General features: G+C 40.9%; 2 gene segments (V, D, J or C); both read right to left on the reverse strand.

The window, feature by feature from the left end:
• Positions 1–444: 444 nt before the first annotated feature.
• On the reverse strand, positions 445–1011 carry LOC132655359 (immunoglobulin heavy variable 3-72-like). The segment is given in 2 exon segments: positions 445–824; positions 919–1011. Coding segments are annotated over 2 exon segments (426 nt in total).
• Positions 1012–9740: 8729 nt separating this feature from the next.
• Positions 9741–10340, reverse strand: LOC110542798 (Ig heavy chain V region 3-6-like). The segment is given in 2 exon segments: positions 9741–10162; positions 10245–10340. Coding segments are annotated over 2 exon segments (465 nt in total).
• Between the last annotated feature and the right edge of the window lie 3855 nt (positions 10341–14195).

The raw sequence follows: 14195 nt of genomic DNA on the forward strand, positions 1-14195 counted from the left end.
CCCGAATGGACTGCTCTGAACACCTGTACATACACAACTATTCCTGTGCTCAGGAAGTAGACTAAACACACAGGAGCACACTCACGGTAAACTATTAATTAAGGGTGAAGAAGACCTGAATCTGAGAAGTGATGGATGCATGTGAGAGTAAGTTGAGTGGAAACATTGGTGGATACAGTATTCACATAAAAAATTTCTCAAAAAAAATGTATTTAGGTTTTTTTAAAATATCAACAAGGAAATCTCAGCTCAGTTCCACTGTCATGCTGAGAGGTATGAGTTCAGTGCTATCACTGAATGGGAGGACCCAAGAATCCAAGGCTTCCTTCCTCTTCCAGAGGTGCAAGGCTGGTTTTTTTGAGCAGAGGGAGGTCTTACTTGTATTTCTTATTGATGTATGCTGAGCTCTGAACTGACACCCTTGCACCTGGTGTTGTGCTCCCCCTACCGGTGCTCAGTGTTCCTGCAAGAAGGTTTTTGTCTGGGTTCACACTGAAGGTGCCTCACTGTGTCTCTAGCACAGTAATAAATGGCGGTGTCCTCGGCTCTTAAGCTGTTCATCTGCAGGTAGAGGCTGCTTGTGGAATCGTCTCTTGAGATGATGAACCTGCCTTTCACAGACTCTGCATAGGCTGTTTCATAATTATTAGGTTTGTGCTTAATTCGAGCAACCCACTCCAGCCCCTTCCCCGGGGCCTGGCGGACCCAGTGCATCCAGTAGTCACTGAACTTGAATCCAGAGGCTACACAGGAGAGTTTTAGGGAACTTCCGGGCCGCACCAAGCCTCCGCCAGACTCCACCAGCCGCACCTCACACTGGACACCTGCAAACACAGAATCCTCTTAGTAAACCGTCCCAAAGGTCCACGGTCCCTCTCACATCCACTCACACACTCAGTATCTCTTATCATACATTACCTTTTAAAAGAAGAACAAGGAAAACCCAGCTCAGTCCCAACTCCATGTCAGATGTTCCGTATACAGGGCTGATCAATGAATATTAGCCACCGGCCTTTGTCAGAGCTGTGGCATCACAGCTGGTTTTTATGAGCAGAGGGGAACTTTATTTGCATATCTCTGTGCTATATCATGAGCTGAGGGGTGGGAGCCTTAGAGGGCACAGTTAATGGTGCAGATGTCTGTGATTAAATAAGGGTCAATATTTCTAACAGGAACTCAATGACTGGCTCTTTGACCTCCCCACCCCACCAGGGAGGAGCAGTACTGTTAGGCCACAGAGGAGGACTTTGCAGCCAGTCCTGAAAATACCTGACAAAACGGAGTCATATGAAAGGGGAGGAGGTCCTCCCCTATCAGTGGACTTGGAAAGGGGCAGGGAGGAGATGAGGGAGGGAGGGTGGGATTGGGGAGGGAATGAGGGAGCGGGATACAGCTGGGATACAGAATTAACAAAATGTAACTAATAAGAAAAATAAAATTTAAAAAAATGAAATAGGTACACACATACACATATCTATGACTATCCTATATGTCACAACAATGATTTAAAAAGAGGTTATGAATCTGAGAGAGTATATGGGAGGCTCTAGGAGAGTTAAGAAGGAGAGAAATGGGCAGAATGATTTAAATATATTACCTATATATGAAATTTTAAAAATAAAAAATGGAAAAATAAATAAATAAATAAATAAATAAATAAATAAATAAATACGGGTTAAAGTGGCATTTGTAACATCAAAGTGTCACTATTATCCTGGGTACTTAACTCAGTTGGTAGAAAAAAATCTTTTTTTTTTTCCTGCCTGAGCCCTGTGTTTGTCTCCAACACTGCAGGGACAAAGAAGAACTGGAAACAGGAGGGTCATATGGGTAGTTATGTTTGGGATACATGAAGTGTCTCAAAGAAGAATGAGAAGGAAAAATGAAAGAGAGAAAAAAGAATCACGTCTTCATATGAATTTTATTTATAAATAGTAATATAAAATTGCAGCCTTAATTTGTTATACTTTGACATGTCAACTCTGCTCTCTTAGCAGAAATTATTACACATATTCATAGGAAAAAAAGATGAGGTACGTAATTAAAACACTAAAAACAGGGTAATGCAGAAACTTCCGCAGACAAAATTGAGTGTTTCTGGTGTCTCAGATATTTTAGGGCTCATTGTATACAGTTCATTGAATCATGAACACATACATTGAATCGAATTAACCAAATATTGCTGAGGACATAGCTCAACAGTGTAATATTCCATCCGTAAGTCTCAAAGTTTGAGCCTTACAAAAATAAATGAACTTAATTACACAAAGATAAATTCTATCTGAGATTATTCTTTGATTAATAATAAAAACACCTTGAGACTTCTGTTTACCACTTTAGTCATAAAGGGCTGACCTCTCCTTACCTCCATGCAGGCCCAGGCCACCTCCTCCCCATCCCACTTCTTCTGTGTCTTAGATCAGGTTCCTAGTAGGCCTGTTTCTCTCCATGCCATATCCTCTTGTCCCACAAATCCTTAAATCTTACCCTTCTGTTAGCAACAGTTAGTTCTGTTCTTTCTCACACACACACATAAAAGATCCACATGGCCCTTCAGACACTTGTCTTCTCTACAAAACCAGGCAGTCACTCTCTTAACACTTCCACAGCCTACTCTCTTTCTATGACCTCCCTCCCCTTCCCATCATGGTGTCTCTGCTCCTTCCCACATCTTAGGCAGTCATCTTCATGGCATTACTTCTCTGAACGGCTCAGTAGACATTGTTCTTGGTTATCACGTAGACCTCACATTCTCCAAGTTTTTGCCTCCAAGTGCTGTTAGGCTTCATGATTTTCCAGAATCTTCCATCCCTATACCTCCAACTGTGACTGTACCTTACATGTGCAAGGATCTTAAAGGCCTGTGTCTCCTGACTCTAAAAGCCTAATGACTACACACCCTACAGAGCTCACCCAAAGTAAAGCAACCAGGCTTGGAGAGATGCACAAGAATGCAAGATAGAAGAGGACAATCAAGGGGTGTTCTGGTCCTTAGATAGTGTCTGTTCATATAAACTATCATCCTGGATACCAGTGGAACAAAAGAAAATAATGTGTCAACTCTCCCATGACTAATACCTTCCAGAACATTGTCCACAACAACACCAAGAAAATAGAGATGAATTGAACAAAAGGAAAAAAAGACTCAACAAACCATTTCAAATGTAGGAGTCTCAGATAAAAATGGAGTTATTACAGCTGTAATTCAGAATATCAATAAAATTATTGTGAAAACAAGAAGAAGACAGAGCAAGGGGACTATAGAATAGCAATTAGGAACTGGAAAGAAGTTTTTCATGATGTATTTTTTAATAATAAAAACAGAATAAGGAAATAATTTTAAAAATTGAAATAGAGCTCAAGTCACTTCTAAAGCTATATCTATCAAAATAGCACTTGAACCTTCAACAGAAAGACTTGCAGTCAGGCAGGTCTTGGAAGATGCACTCCAAGTTCTTAAAGAACAGCAGCCAACCCAGACAGTTTCATACAGCAAAACTGTATGTCAAAATTGAAGGAAAAATTAAAACTTTCCATATAAAAATGGGTAAAGAAACGTACATTCTCTAACCCAGTTCCAGAATCATAAATAACGGAATGTTCAACCTGAAGAGAATGAACACACTAATGGTCACAAGGAATGAATAAATAACTCCAGAATAGTTGATCCAGTGTTCTAAGAAAACACCACGAACAACAAAATAACAGAAATTATTACATGCCTACCAAAAATAACAATGTTGGATTCTTTCACAATGAAAAGATTCAGACTAGCAGAAAGGATGAAAAAACTGAATGATTCTTGTAGATGTCTTGGGAAACAGATTTCATCATAGCACATGCCCCCTTAGGTTGAGAGTTGTAAAAAGATACCCCACACAAATGTGATTAAGAAACAAACAAACATTGAAATTCTCACATAGCATGAATTTATATCAACCCAAAACTAGTTAGATGAGATAAAAGAGGCATATTACATATGTATACATCTATGTGTATGTATAGTCTCGTATATATGTTATAATGTATACGTATATGCTCTTATTTATATAAACTCTCATATATGTGGCTGTCAGAATTATGAGCCTGGAATTGTGTCTCCATGAGACAAGATTGTCAGATCCCAGTTTTCCAATGGAAGCATTCTTCTATGAGATAAACTGCGTTCCTGGTGACTGAGAGGGCCTATGGACTGTATCATCTCTCTTTCTGTAGCTTCCCAGGAGAGCAACATGGATCTTAGGAACTAACTGCAGTGATCTCTGTCAGATCTGGTGTCTTCATGACAAGGGTTCTGATTGACACAGGACGTGGTCTCCTGGGGATTGTGTGTGTTTAACTCAAAGGAAAAAACTCTGTGCAGAGTCAGGAAAGATCCTTCCTGGCCCCTCTGTACACATGATCCTGAGGCTCTGCACAACCAATTGTTTTGTTTTTCCCTTGTGCTGCCTCATGGCAAAAATATTTATCAGTGCTATTGATTATATGAACCTGATGTCATTGGAAAATGGTAATACAGGATAACAGACTTGTCTTTCTGTATTTATCCCATGTAGAGGTTGGATGAAATGTTTATTGAGAGTATTAAAGTCTCTCAGTCCCTTATATGGGAGGAAGATTGGCCTAGCAATCACGTGTCACTGTGATACATCATGGCGGATGTAAGGTGGATTTTGTGGAGGACAGAAGCTTTGTTTCTCCTTGAGAAATAGAGCTTGTACCATGTGATGCCACCTTGCATGGGCCCAGCTTGCTCAAAACTAACGACAACCCAACATCACACCTGTCTCAGTATTTCTGTTGATGGCCACCCCAAATTCACAGGTAAGAGAATCCTTCTTTCCTTTCTGCCCTGACTGTGTTGCTTATATTTTTAAAAAATAGAACTCACGGTGGTCTTGACAGTCTATATATTATAGAGGACAGAAGAAGAGCAGTGGGCCTTGGAGGACAAGAAATTTCTGTCCACTTTACCTGGTGAAGTAGGCATTTAGTATCATGTGCTCTGCAGGGAAACAGCAGGTATAAAAAGTCCTTGACCCAAGGTCTTACAGCCACTTGGCTGATGCATCCTCAGGACACTGAATTGTCTCTTTCAACACAGTGGCCTGAAGGTGATGATCCCCTGCGTTCTGGCCAATCCCTACTTTCCAGTTGGTGGAGACAGGAGGGTGTTTTTAAAGGTCGCTGACATTTCAAACAGTTTGTAAATTCAACATAGGTGTGCATTGTCTTTAATATAGAATTCTCCTAGAGGATTCAAGCCTGCCATAACACATTCCCCATAAGATTGCATCCATTTTAAGCACAGAACATTCATTTTGTTCATAGGGAGGTAATGTCTACTAGAGGAACATGTAAAATAAATGTTCTGAGCTAAAGAGACTTCTCACTGCCATCAAGCCCTTGAGATTACCAGGCACTGCAGCATTTATACAAAACCAAATACTCTATAGGAAACATTACCTCCCATAGCCTGGGAGTGATGATGCTGTGTGAGTGTAGCTCAGTGTTCTGGTAAGGCAGCAGAGGGTAGGTCAGGGCAGTGAGACTGGGAAGGAAGGAAATAAAAGAACAGAGAATCATGCACACTCTCAGAATATATTCACAATTAACGGGTACATACTTTGGTTTGTTGTGTGAGGTCTGTGAAGAAAATAATTTAGTAGTATTTTTAACCAACTTACAGAAATTATACTTACATGAAAGTACACAGTGTTAAAAATATCTCTTATACTCTAAGATAAACCTTTTTCTAAACCTCCCTGCCATAGCAGATAATATACATTTAGGTCACTGAAGACTGAAGACTATTTCTTTAAGCCTGTTTCTTTAAGTTGCCTTTAGGAGACTAATGTAACAACCAACCATACTTGCCTTGGATTTTCATGGTATCAGCTCTCACAACCTAAGATAATGGACAGTTCTAACCCTAAATTATTTGTTCCAATATTTTATTTATTTATTGTTTATACAGTAACTTGCCTATATGTGAGCCTGCATGCCAGAAGAGAGCACCATATCTCATCGTAGATGGTTACCACCTACCATGTGGTTGCTGGGACTTGCACTCATGACCTTTGAAAATGCAACCAGTGTTCTTAAACTCTGAGCCATCTCTACAGCCCTTCTAACCCTAAATTATGTGCTTGTTCATGTCCTGGACTCCAGAAAATTGCATGTGTGTCTTTATTTATATTGTGAAAATCCCTTGATGAAAACACAAAATATACTTCATTAAATCTTAAGAAATGAATACCTGGCATAGTTGAAGGCAACACAGATATATTGCTTGATAAACAATGATTGTTGTAACACACATGCATACACACACACACAAGTTTGCAGAGAGAAAGAGAATTGTTAGAGAAGGAGAGAGAGATTCAGACTTATGTGACAAACCAAAAACAGGGACAACAGAAGACAGAGTCTCTCTCTCACGCTCTCTCTTTCTTTCTCTCTCTCTCTCTTTCTCCCCCCACCCCCATTGGTTAAATGACACCAACAAGAAGTGCTTTGATTTTTTTTCCCTTAATGTGATGCTTTATTGAAATCTCTGGGTATATATATAATATTTCCAAACCAACAAATTTTGAAGTCTTGTATGACAACTTGCTAGCACATTAAAAGTGCCCATTTTGATGCCCTGAACATTTATATGTTTGTGAAACATTTGGATCAGTAAGTGTGAGGGAAGGATGTCTGAACTCATAATAGGGAAGCTCCCTTGTTTAGGATGTGAATTTTAGAAAGCCCTGTCCTCAGATTCTATAGAGGCCTGGACTTTTCCCCAATGCTCCTCCCTTATCTGCCTGGGCGATAGAGATGCTCTAAAGCCAAGAGAAGTTTGGATTATGTTGGTCAACAGAACCAGTTGTTGCATCCCAGGAACATGGTACTATACCTGGAAAACTGCCCTCAAGTTAAGAAAGATGATTTTGTCATAATGTTAATTTTTAGTTCTCATGAAACTTGCTGTTTACTTTTTTCTTTCATTTTAATATGATTATGTAATCAAGAGAGATTTGAGGAGGAGGATCATAAAAAGTTGTTTAAGCCATGATTACAGTTTTTGAGGAAATGGTTTCCTGCATAAATAAAGTCAGTGTGAGACATAGGTTGTCAGAGAAGAATCAGTCCATCCAGAGGTGTGCTACCTCTCTCTCCACCTCTGAAAAAACGAACCTAACAGTTGTTCCATGTCTGATTCTTCTGTGTCTGCTCTTGTGTCCACCTATTTCAGGCCCTGTACTGAGTCCATCCAGATTTGGACTCAGGCACTTTATTGTCTATCTTCCTCTCTGTAGTTTGCTGTTTTTGGCATTATCAGAGAGTGTGGCCCCCTCAGTTTTGGACCTTGGGAGCCCTGTACCTGTGGCTGCTGCCACCAGTAAGAGGATGACCCAGCTCCATCCCATGGTGAGTTCCTGCATGCTCAATGACAGCAGAGAGGACAGTGAGCATATGTTGTTTGGTGTTTGCACCACCACAGACTCACATATGTACCACCACAGACTCACATGATTTAAATATTCATGAGGCAGGGAACTTAGATAAGGTGCTGGTTCAGCTGCAGGTAGAGGTAGAGAATACTTGGGTCAGGAAGCAGAGATCTGAGGTCCAGGTCCTACTTCTGTCTGAAGAACAGCCCTTCTCTGGGCCTGTGCAGATGCTGAGGAAGTAATTAAGGTCTGAGCCCTCAATGCACAGGTAGATTTACAACTTGAGACCTTTGCTCCACTTTAGGACACAACTGATTTACTGGAGGTGGTTGTGATTAAGCTAATGATGACTGGCAATTAAAAAACTTCTATGTTATGAGAATTTGAAATTTTCTTTCATATACATGCAATTAATAGTAGATATTCCAGCAGGTTGCTGGAAAGTATTACAAAACCTACCCAAATGACCACAGATGAACATGCCTCAGAAATATGTGTACAAATGGTTATTGCTGAATTTTCTACAATAACTAACTTACTGACAAGGTATTTATTTGTCAACAAATGATTGATTAAAAAATAATGATGTATGTAAAGCACACCGTATCATCTTTCATCACTGTTAGAAAAATGGAAGCCATTGTTAATAAATTTAGCAAGTAAATTATGAATGTCTCAGAAACATATATTCTATAATAATCTCATTTGTAATCCTTAGATATGTCATAATTATACACCATTATGTATACAAATATGTAATGAAGTAGAAATGAAACTTTCTTTTGAAAACAAAAAACGAATTGGAATTGTAGGACCAATATAAGGCTATGCAGAGACCTCCTAAAGTAACACCTCTCTCTCCCAACAATTTGATCTCTTTTTTATTAATGTCTAACTCACTTCCTCTTCCTCAATCCTTCCTCCCTCCTTATTCAGAGAAGGGGACACACACACACACACACACACACACACACACACACAGGCACGCATGCACGCACACCCCACCCTAGCTCATCATGTTGCTTCAGGACTGAGCTCATCCTCTTCCCATGTGGCCTTGCCAGGCAGCCCCACCAGAGGGAAGTGATCATAGAAGAAGTAACAGAGTCCATGTCAGAGACAGCCGCTGCTCCTTTTACTGGAGAACCCACATGAAGACCAAGCTGCCCATCAGCTACATTTTTGTACAGGCTTAAAGTTTAGTTCATACATGCTTTTTGGTGGTGCTTCAGTTCCTTCAAGCCCCTCTAGACCTTGGTTAGTTGGCTCTGTTGGTCTTCCTGTGGAGCTCCTACCACCCTCATGTCATTTTCTTTTCTTCTCCAAACTTTTCCATAAGGCTCCTTAACCTTCTCCCAAAGTTTTGCTGTGAGTCTCGGGATCTGTTTGTATCTGCCCATGGGTGGAGTCTCTCAGGGGACAGCTATGGTAAGCTCCAGTCTGCAAGAAAAGCAGAGAGTAGTTAATGGTGTCAGGGGTTGGCTCTCCTCAATGGAGTGGGTCTCACTTTGGGCCAGGCATTGTTTGGATATTTCCTCAATATTTATCCCTGCATATCTTGTAAGCAGGGTAAATTTGGAACATTCTAAAATTTACTGAAGGTGAAGGATTATCTGAAGGGACTCCAACTCTTTGGCTTCCATAACTTCATCAGCCATGTAGTTGAACTGTTCAAGCAATAGTTCAACTGTTGCTCATGCAGATGTTTTAGGGTCATTCCTTTTAAGGATCACCTCAACTTTCAGTCTGTAAGGAATCCTAATGACATTTTAGTTATCCAACATACAATTGACTGTTATTTATTTCACACCTGTACACCATCAAAGCCAAATTTGTGCCTTCAATTATTCCAAGTAAAAGTCACACCAACCTTGAATATAAGGAGTCACAATAGCTTGCACACAACAAGTGCAACTAAGTCCTTTGTATCTGTCTTCATGTCCAGTAGGGTTTCTTCACTGAGGTTTTGGCAGCCTGAGTGACCTCATGGGTTTTGCAAAAGTTGCTCTCTAGGGTTTGAGATTCTGCAAACTGGTGTGGCCTCTGGGGTTCTGGTTTGGTCTCTGGAATTTCTGCTCTGGCTTGGCCTCCATGAGAGCAGTGGTCTGATGAAGTTGTGAGCTGAGCTGGGGAACCTATGGAGATGTTGTTGGGGAATTCTGGGCAGGATTTAAGGAATGTTGGTGAGGTGTGAGCATTGTTTTACCTGGGCTTTCTACTGCAGTGTTGCCTCCTGCAAGCTGGAGTCTTCTGCAAGAGTTGTGGGCCAGAGTGTATTTTGTGTTTTTCATTTAACTTCTATGAAGTAGAGAGCCTGGATGTGGTGCATGTGCTGATTGCCCCCTGCTGGTCCAGAGCTCCTCTGCAGGAAGTTTTGTATCTGGGCTCACAGTGAGGTTCCTTCACTGTGTAACTTGCACAGTAATATGTGGCTGTGTCCTCAGTGGTCACAGAGCTCAGCTGCAGGAAGAACTGGTTCTTGGATGTTTCTCTAGTGATAGAGATGCGATTCTTCAGAGATGGGTTATAGCTAGTGCCACCACTGTAACCTATGCACCCCATCCACTCCAGCTTATTCCCTGTGAACTTCCGGATCCAGTGCCAGTAGGAGTTTCTGGTGGTGATAGAGTACCCAGAGACAGAGCAGGTGAGGAGGAGTGATTGAGTGGGCTTCACCAGTTCAGGTCCTGACTCCTGTAGCTGCACCTGGGACAGAATCCCTTTAGACAAGAAAAGTCAATTCTGTCAATCACATATTGTCACAACCCCTCATGGACACGTATATGAAATGGTAACACTCACCAGGAAGGGCTGTCACCAAGTACAGAAGACACAACACTCTCATCTTCTAGGCTACACCCCCTTTTTCTCAGAGGTCAGCAACCTGAGAGACAGATGTGAGCTTCCACAGCCCAGGAGGGGATTTAACAGATCTAGGAGATGCATTTGCATGTGGTGAGCAAGCCTAGCCTTCATAATTTGGGAGGGTTGATACTGACTCCATTTGTTTATTACAATGTGGCCATCACTGCCTTCAGCTTCCTGCACTGTGAGTCTGAAGTAAGAGAGCCTGAGAACTGTAGGGAATCACAGGAAACTCATTCTAGCAGCACCACACCTTCACTTTCCAGCCCAATCCCCGCACCCATATTCTTCTACAACTTATTTAATGGTATCACATCAGTGCCAGCCTCTTTTCACAACGGAGGTGTGGAGTTCTTTCGATTAGTAACTACACACTGCTGCTTATTTTTTCCTGTTTTCCATCTTTCTTAAAACGAGACAGACTGTCAGATTGTTTTTACACAAGGTCCACATCTACCTCTTGCTTCGTCTTTTCTCTGGAGTAGAGAGGAAGCACACACTTAGACAATCAGCGATGACCTAAGCCTCCTAACCCATCTCATTCAAGGGCCTCATTTATTCTTCACACATTGGCCTGGCTCACAGTCCATCAAGGTAAACATAAGACAACACCATGCTAACAGATATATGACAGACCATGCCCAAGGGTGTTACAGTTGGAATAAGAATGGCCCCTATAGACTCATGGGTTTGAATGCTTGGCCAATAGGGAGTGTCACTGTTCAAGGTATGGCCTTGTTGGTGTATATATGGACTTGTCAGTGGAAGAATGATCACTGTGGGGACGGGCTTTGAAGTCCACTGTGCTCAGACTACACGCAGTGTAGCACACAGTTTCTTTCTTCTGCCTGCATGGAGTTCTTGGCTACCTCTTCACTATTGATCTGCCTGCAAGCCACCATGCTTCTCTCCATGCTGGAGATAATGGACTAAACCTCTGAACTGTAAAGCAGCAACAACTAATTGTTTTCTTTAATAAGAGTTGCCATGGTCATTGTGTGTCTTCACAGCAATAAAAATAATTATTAAGACATATTTGGTAGCAGAAATGTGGGTTTTGCTGTGATAGGGCTGCTTATGTTTTTGTTTGAAGGAATGTTGATTCTGAGAGTTTGAAGTGGAAAAGCAATTGAATGCTTTACATGGGGTAAAGGGCAATACCATTAGGAACACGGAAGACAGTGGTGTTGGGGTGCTTTGAATTGTGGGGGCTGGCTACAGAAATTTCAGAGAAGAAGTATTTTAATATGTGGCCTAGAGACTGCTCTTGTGGTATTTTGGAAAATAATGTGGGTGAATTTTACCCAGGTCAAAATTATTTGACTGAGGCTAAAGTGAAAGGTTTTAGATTAAGACTGAATTGGCAAAGGAAATCTCAAAACAACCTAGTATATAATCTGTCATGTGGTCAATGGTGTTTACTCATATGGAAAGTGTTTTCATACAAAGGAAATAGAAATAGAGATAGAAAATTTAGAAAATGCATGGTTCAAGAAGAAATGGGGTGCCAGGAAGTAGAATACAGATAAATTTTGTGTTCCAGGATATAAACAAATTAAAGGTTTTGAATGGAATAAATGGAGTGATGAACTCAGTGCAAGATTCCAACCAGCTAACCTTCCATTTTCTAAATGAGAATTAAATAATAAATAAATTGTTTAGGTCCTGTTGTGGTGATATACACCTTTAACAGCAGCACTCAGGAGGTAGAGGTATTCAGATCTCTGAGTTCAAGGTTAGCCTGGTCTACAGAGAAAGTTCCTGGACAGATAAGATTAGGGAGTTGAGGGCACCAATGAAAACAGAAAGCTGGTGACGAAGTAATTACACAAGGGACCCAGGTTCTAGTCCTAGAAGAACTTGGCAGCTTCAACCGCATGATTCTGTCTTCTCCTGGGTCAAGAATAGGAGTTATGAAATCTCCTTTGCGACTAAAGAAAGCTGCTGGGACCAGCCTTCTGGTAGGGTGTCCCTATATGGAGGTTCAGAGAAGCCATTGTCTCAAGTTGTGCAGGTGAAGCCTGGAATGGTTTGGGGTTTCCACATTTTTGGTGATGCTGGATAGTAGAGGAATTTTAATCCAGTGACATCAACACTCTAGCAAAGGATCACATCCAAATACCTTCAAGGTCTATGAGATCTGAATGGAATGCAGACACGCCCTTAAATCACAGCTTTAATTCCTAACAATGAAAGCAAGGCCAGTTCATGAAAGGAAGCAGCCATGTTGGAAAGTGATGTCTTATTGAAGGGCAGAAAAAGTGGTGAATCAGAAAACAATTTCACAGAAAGAGACAGAGATAGGACATGCCCAACTCTAATAAGAAAAACAAAGGAAAGAGAGCCTACTTAGAAGATTGAGGGAGAGAAAAAAAGGTAGTGGTGTCATGTCTGGCAGGATTAGAGGGGCAGGTTTACAGAGTCATGTTGCAGAGAGACAAAGCTAGATGCCAGTTAAGACAGAAAGAGGCAAAGAAGAAGAAGGAGACAGAGGATATGAACATGTTGCCATAGTATGGGGCAAAGCAGAGTAATTCAGTAAGAAGCTGAGAGAAGCCAGTTTGAATCAATCATCCTGGAGAGGAGTTTTGAGCCAGAACAGCCAAGTTGAACCAGCCAGCGAGAGTTAGGAGAGAACTAGAAAGGGTGAACTTATTTAGTATTAAGCCTCTGAGATGATAATTACAACTGGCTAAAAAAAAGTTACATTTACAGCAGAGTCATGGAATACATGCAGAGAGCTGCTGATAGGAGTGTAAACATCCTGAAATGAAATGACTGTGTTAGAAGAGAAAGAAGTGTGTTAGGGTTGGCAAAGCTAAAAAGGATCGGAGATGTGAAGACTTTTGATATCACACTGAGAGAGACAGAGTTTTCCAAACTCATTTGAGTCTTGCTCTGGTCCAGATTTCATTATCGTCCTTTTCTTCTATTTTTGGATGGCGTTGTATATTCTGTATCACTTTATGTTCAAAGTATATAATCTGCTTTTTAATTTTAATTGTATAGGAGATACAATTAAGGGATTACATGAATCTCAGAAAAACCTTTGTACTTTGGACCTTTAAACATTGTTGAGACTAGGATAGATTGTGGAGAATTTTTAAGTTGAACTGAATGCATTCTGCATTATGTTACTGTTACAAGCCTCTGGGGACCAATGAGTAAAATGTGTTCATTTAAATAAGTATGTCCCCCATAGCTCCTGTGTTTGGATGCTTGGCCATAGGGAGTGGCACCATTAGGAGGTGTGGCATTGTTGGAGTACTTGTGGCCTTATTGGAGGGACTGTGTCACTGTTGGGTGAGCATTGAAGTCTTTCATCCTCAACCTACACCCAGTGTATCAAACAACCTCCTTCTGCTGCCTGCAGATCAAGGTGTGCAACCCTCAGATACATCTCCAGCAGCATGTCTTCCTGTGTGCTTCCCTGCTTCCAGCCATGATGATAACAGACTCAACCAATGATGTGTGAGACAGCCCCAATTAAATGTTTTCCTTCCTAAGAGTGGCCATGGTCATGGTGTTTCTTGATAGTAATAAAATCCTAACTAAGATAAAGAGTTAAGGATGAAGATCCTGAAGACATGTTTTCTCATTAGACCTCTGCACAAACTGAGGATCCTCTTGGAATTTGCCATTTTGTCTCTTTGAGGCCACAATATCTAAACTTTCCTCATTTCTCATCTTCATTATAGTTTTACCTACGTTAAGTCTTAACGCTCTTACATAGGATTTCATGTTTCAGTTGTGCTCTTGGGGAGTTCAGCTCTCAGAGGAAGCTATTGAATGAGAACAGGGTGTTGGTAAAGATTGTATTACATAAAGTGATATAAAAGTTTCATTGTCAGAATTATCAATGCTTCCATCAGAAATTTGAAATTTTAA

This window comes from Meriones unguiculatus, chromosome 7, assembly GCF_030254825.1.
Source record: "Meriones unguiculatus strain TT.TT164.6M chromosome 7, Bangor_MerUng_6.1, whole genome shotgun sequence".
Lineage (NCBI taxonomy): Eukaryota > Metazoa > Chordata > Mammalia > Rodentia > Muridae > Meriones > Meriones unguiculatus.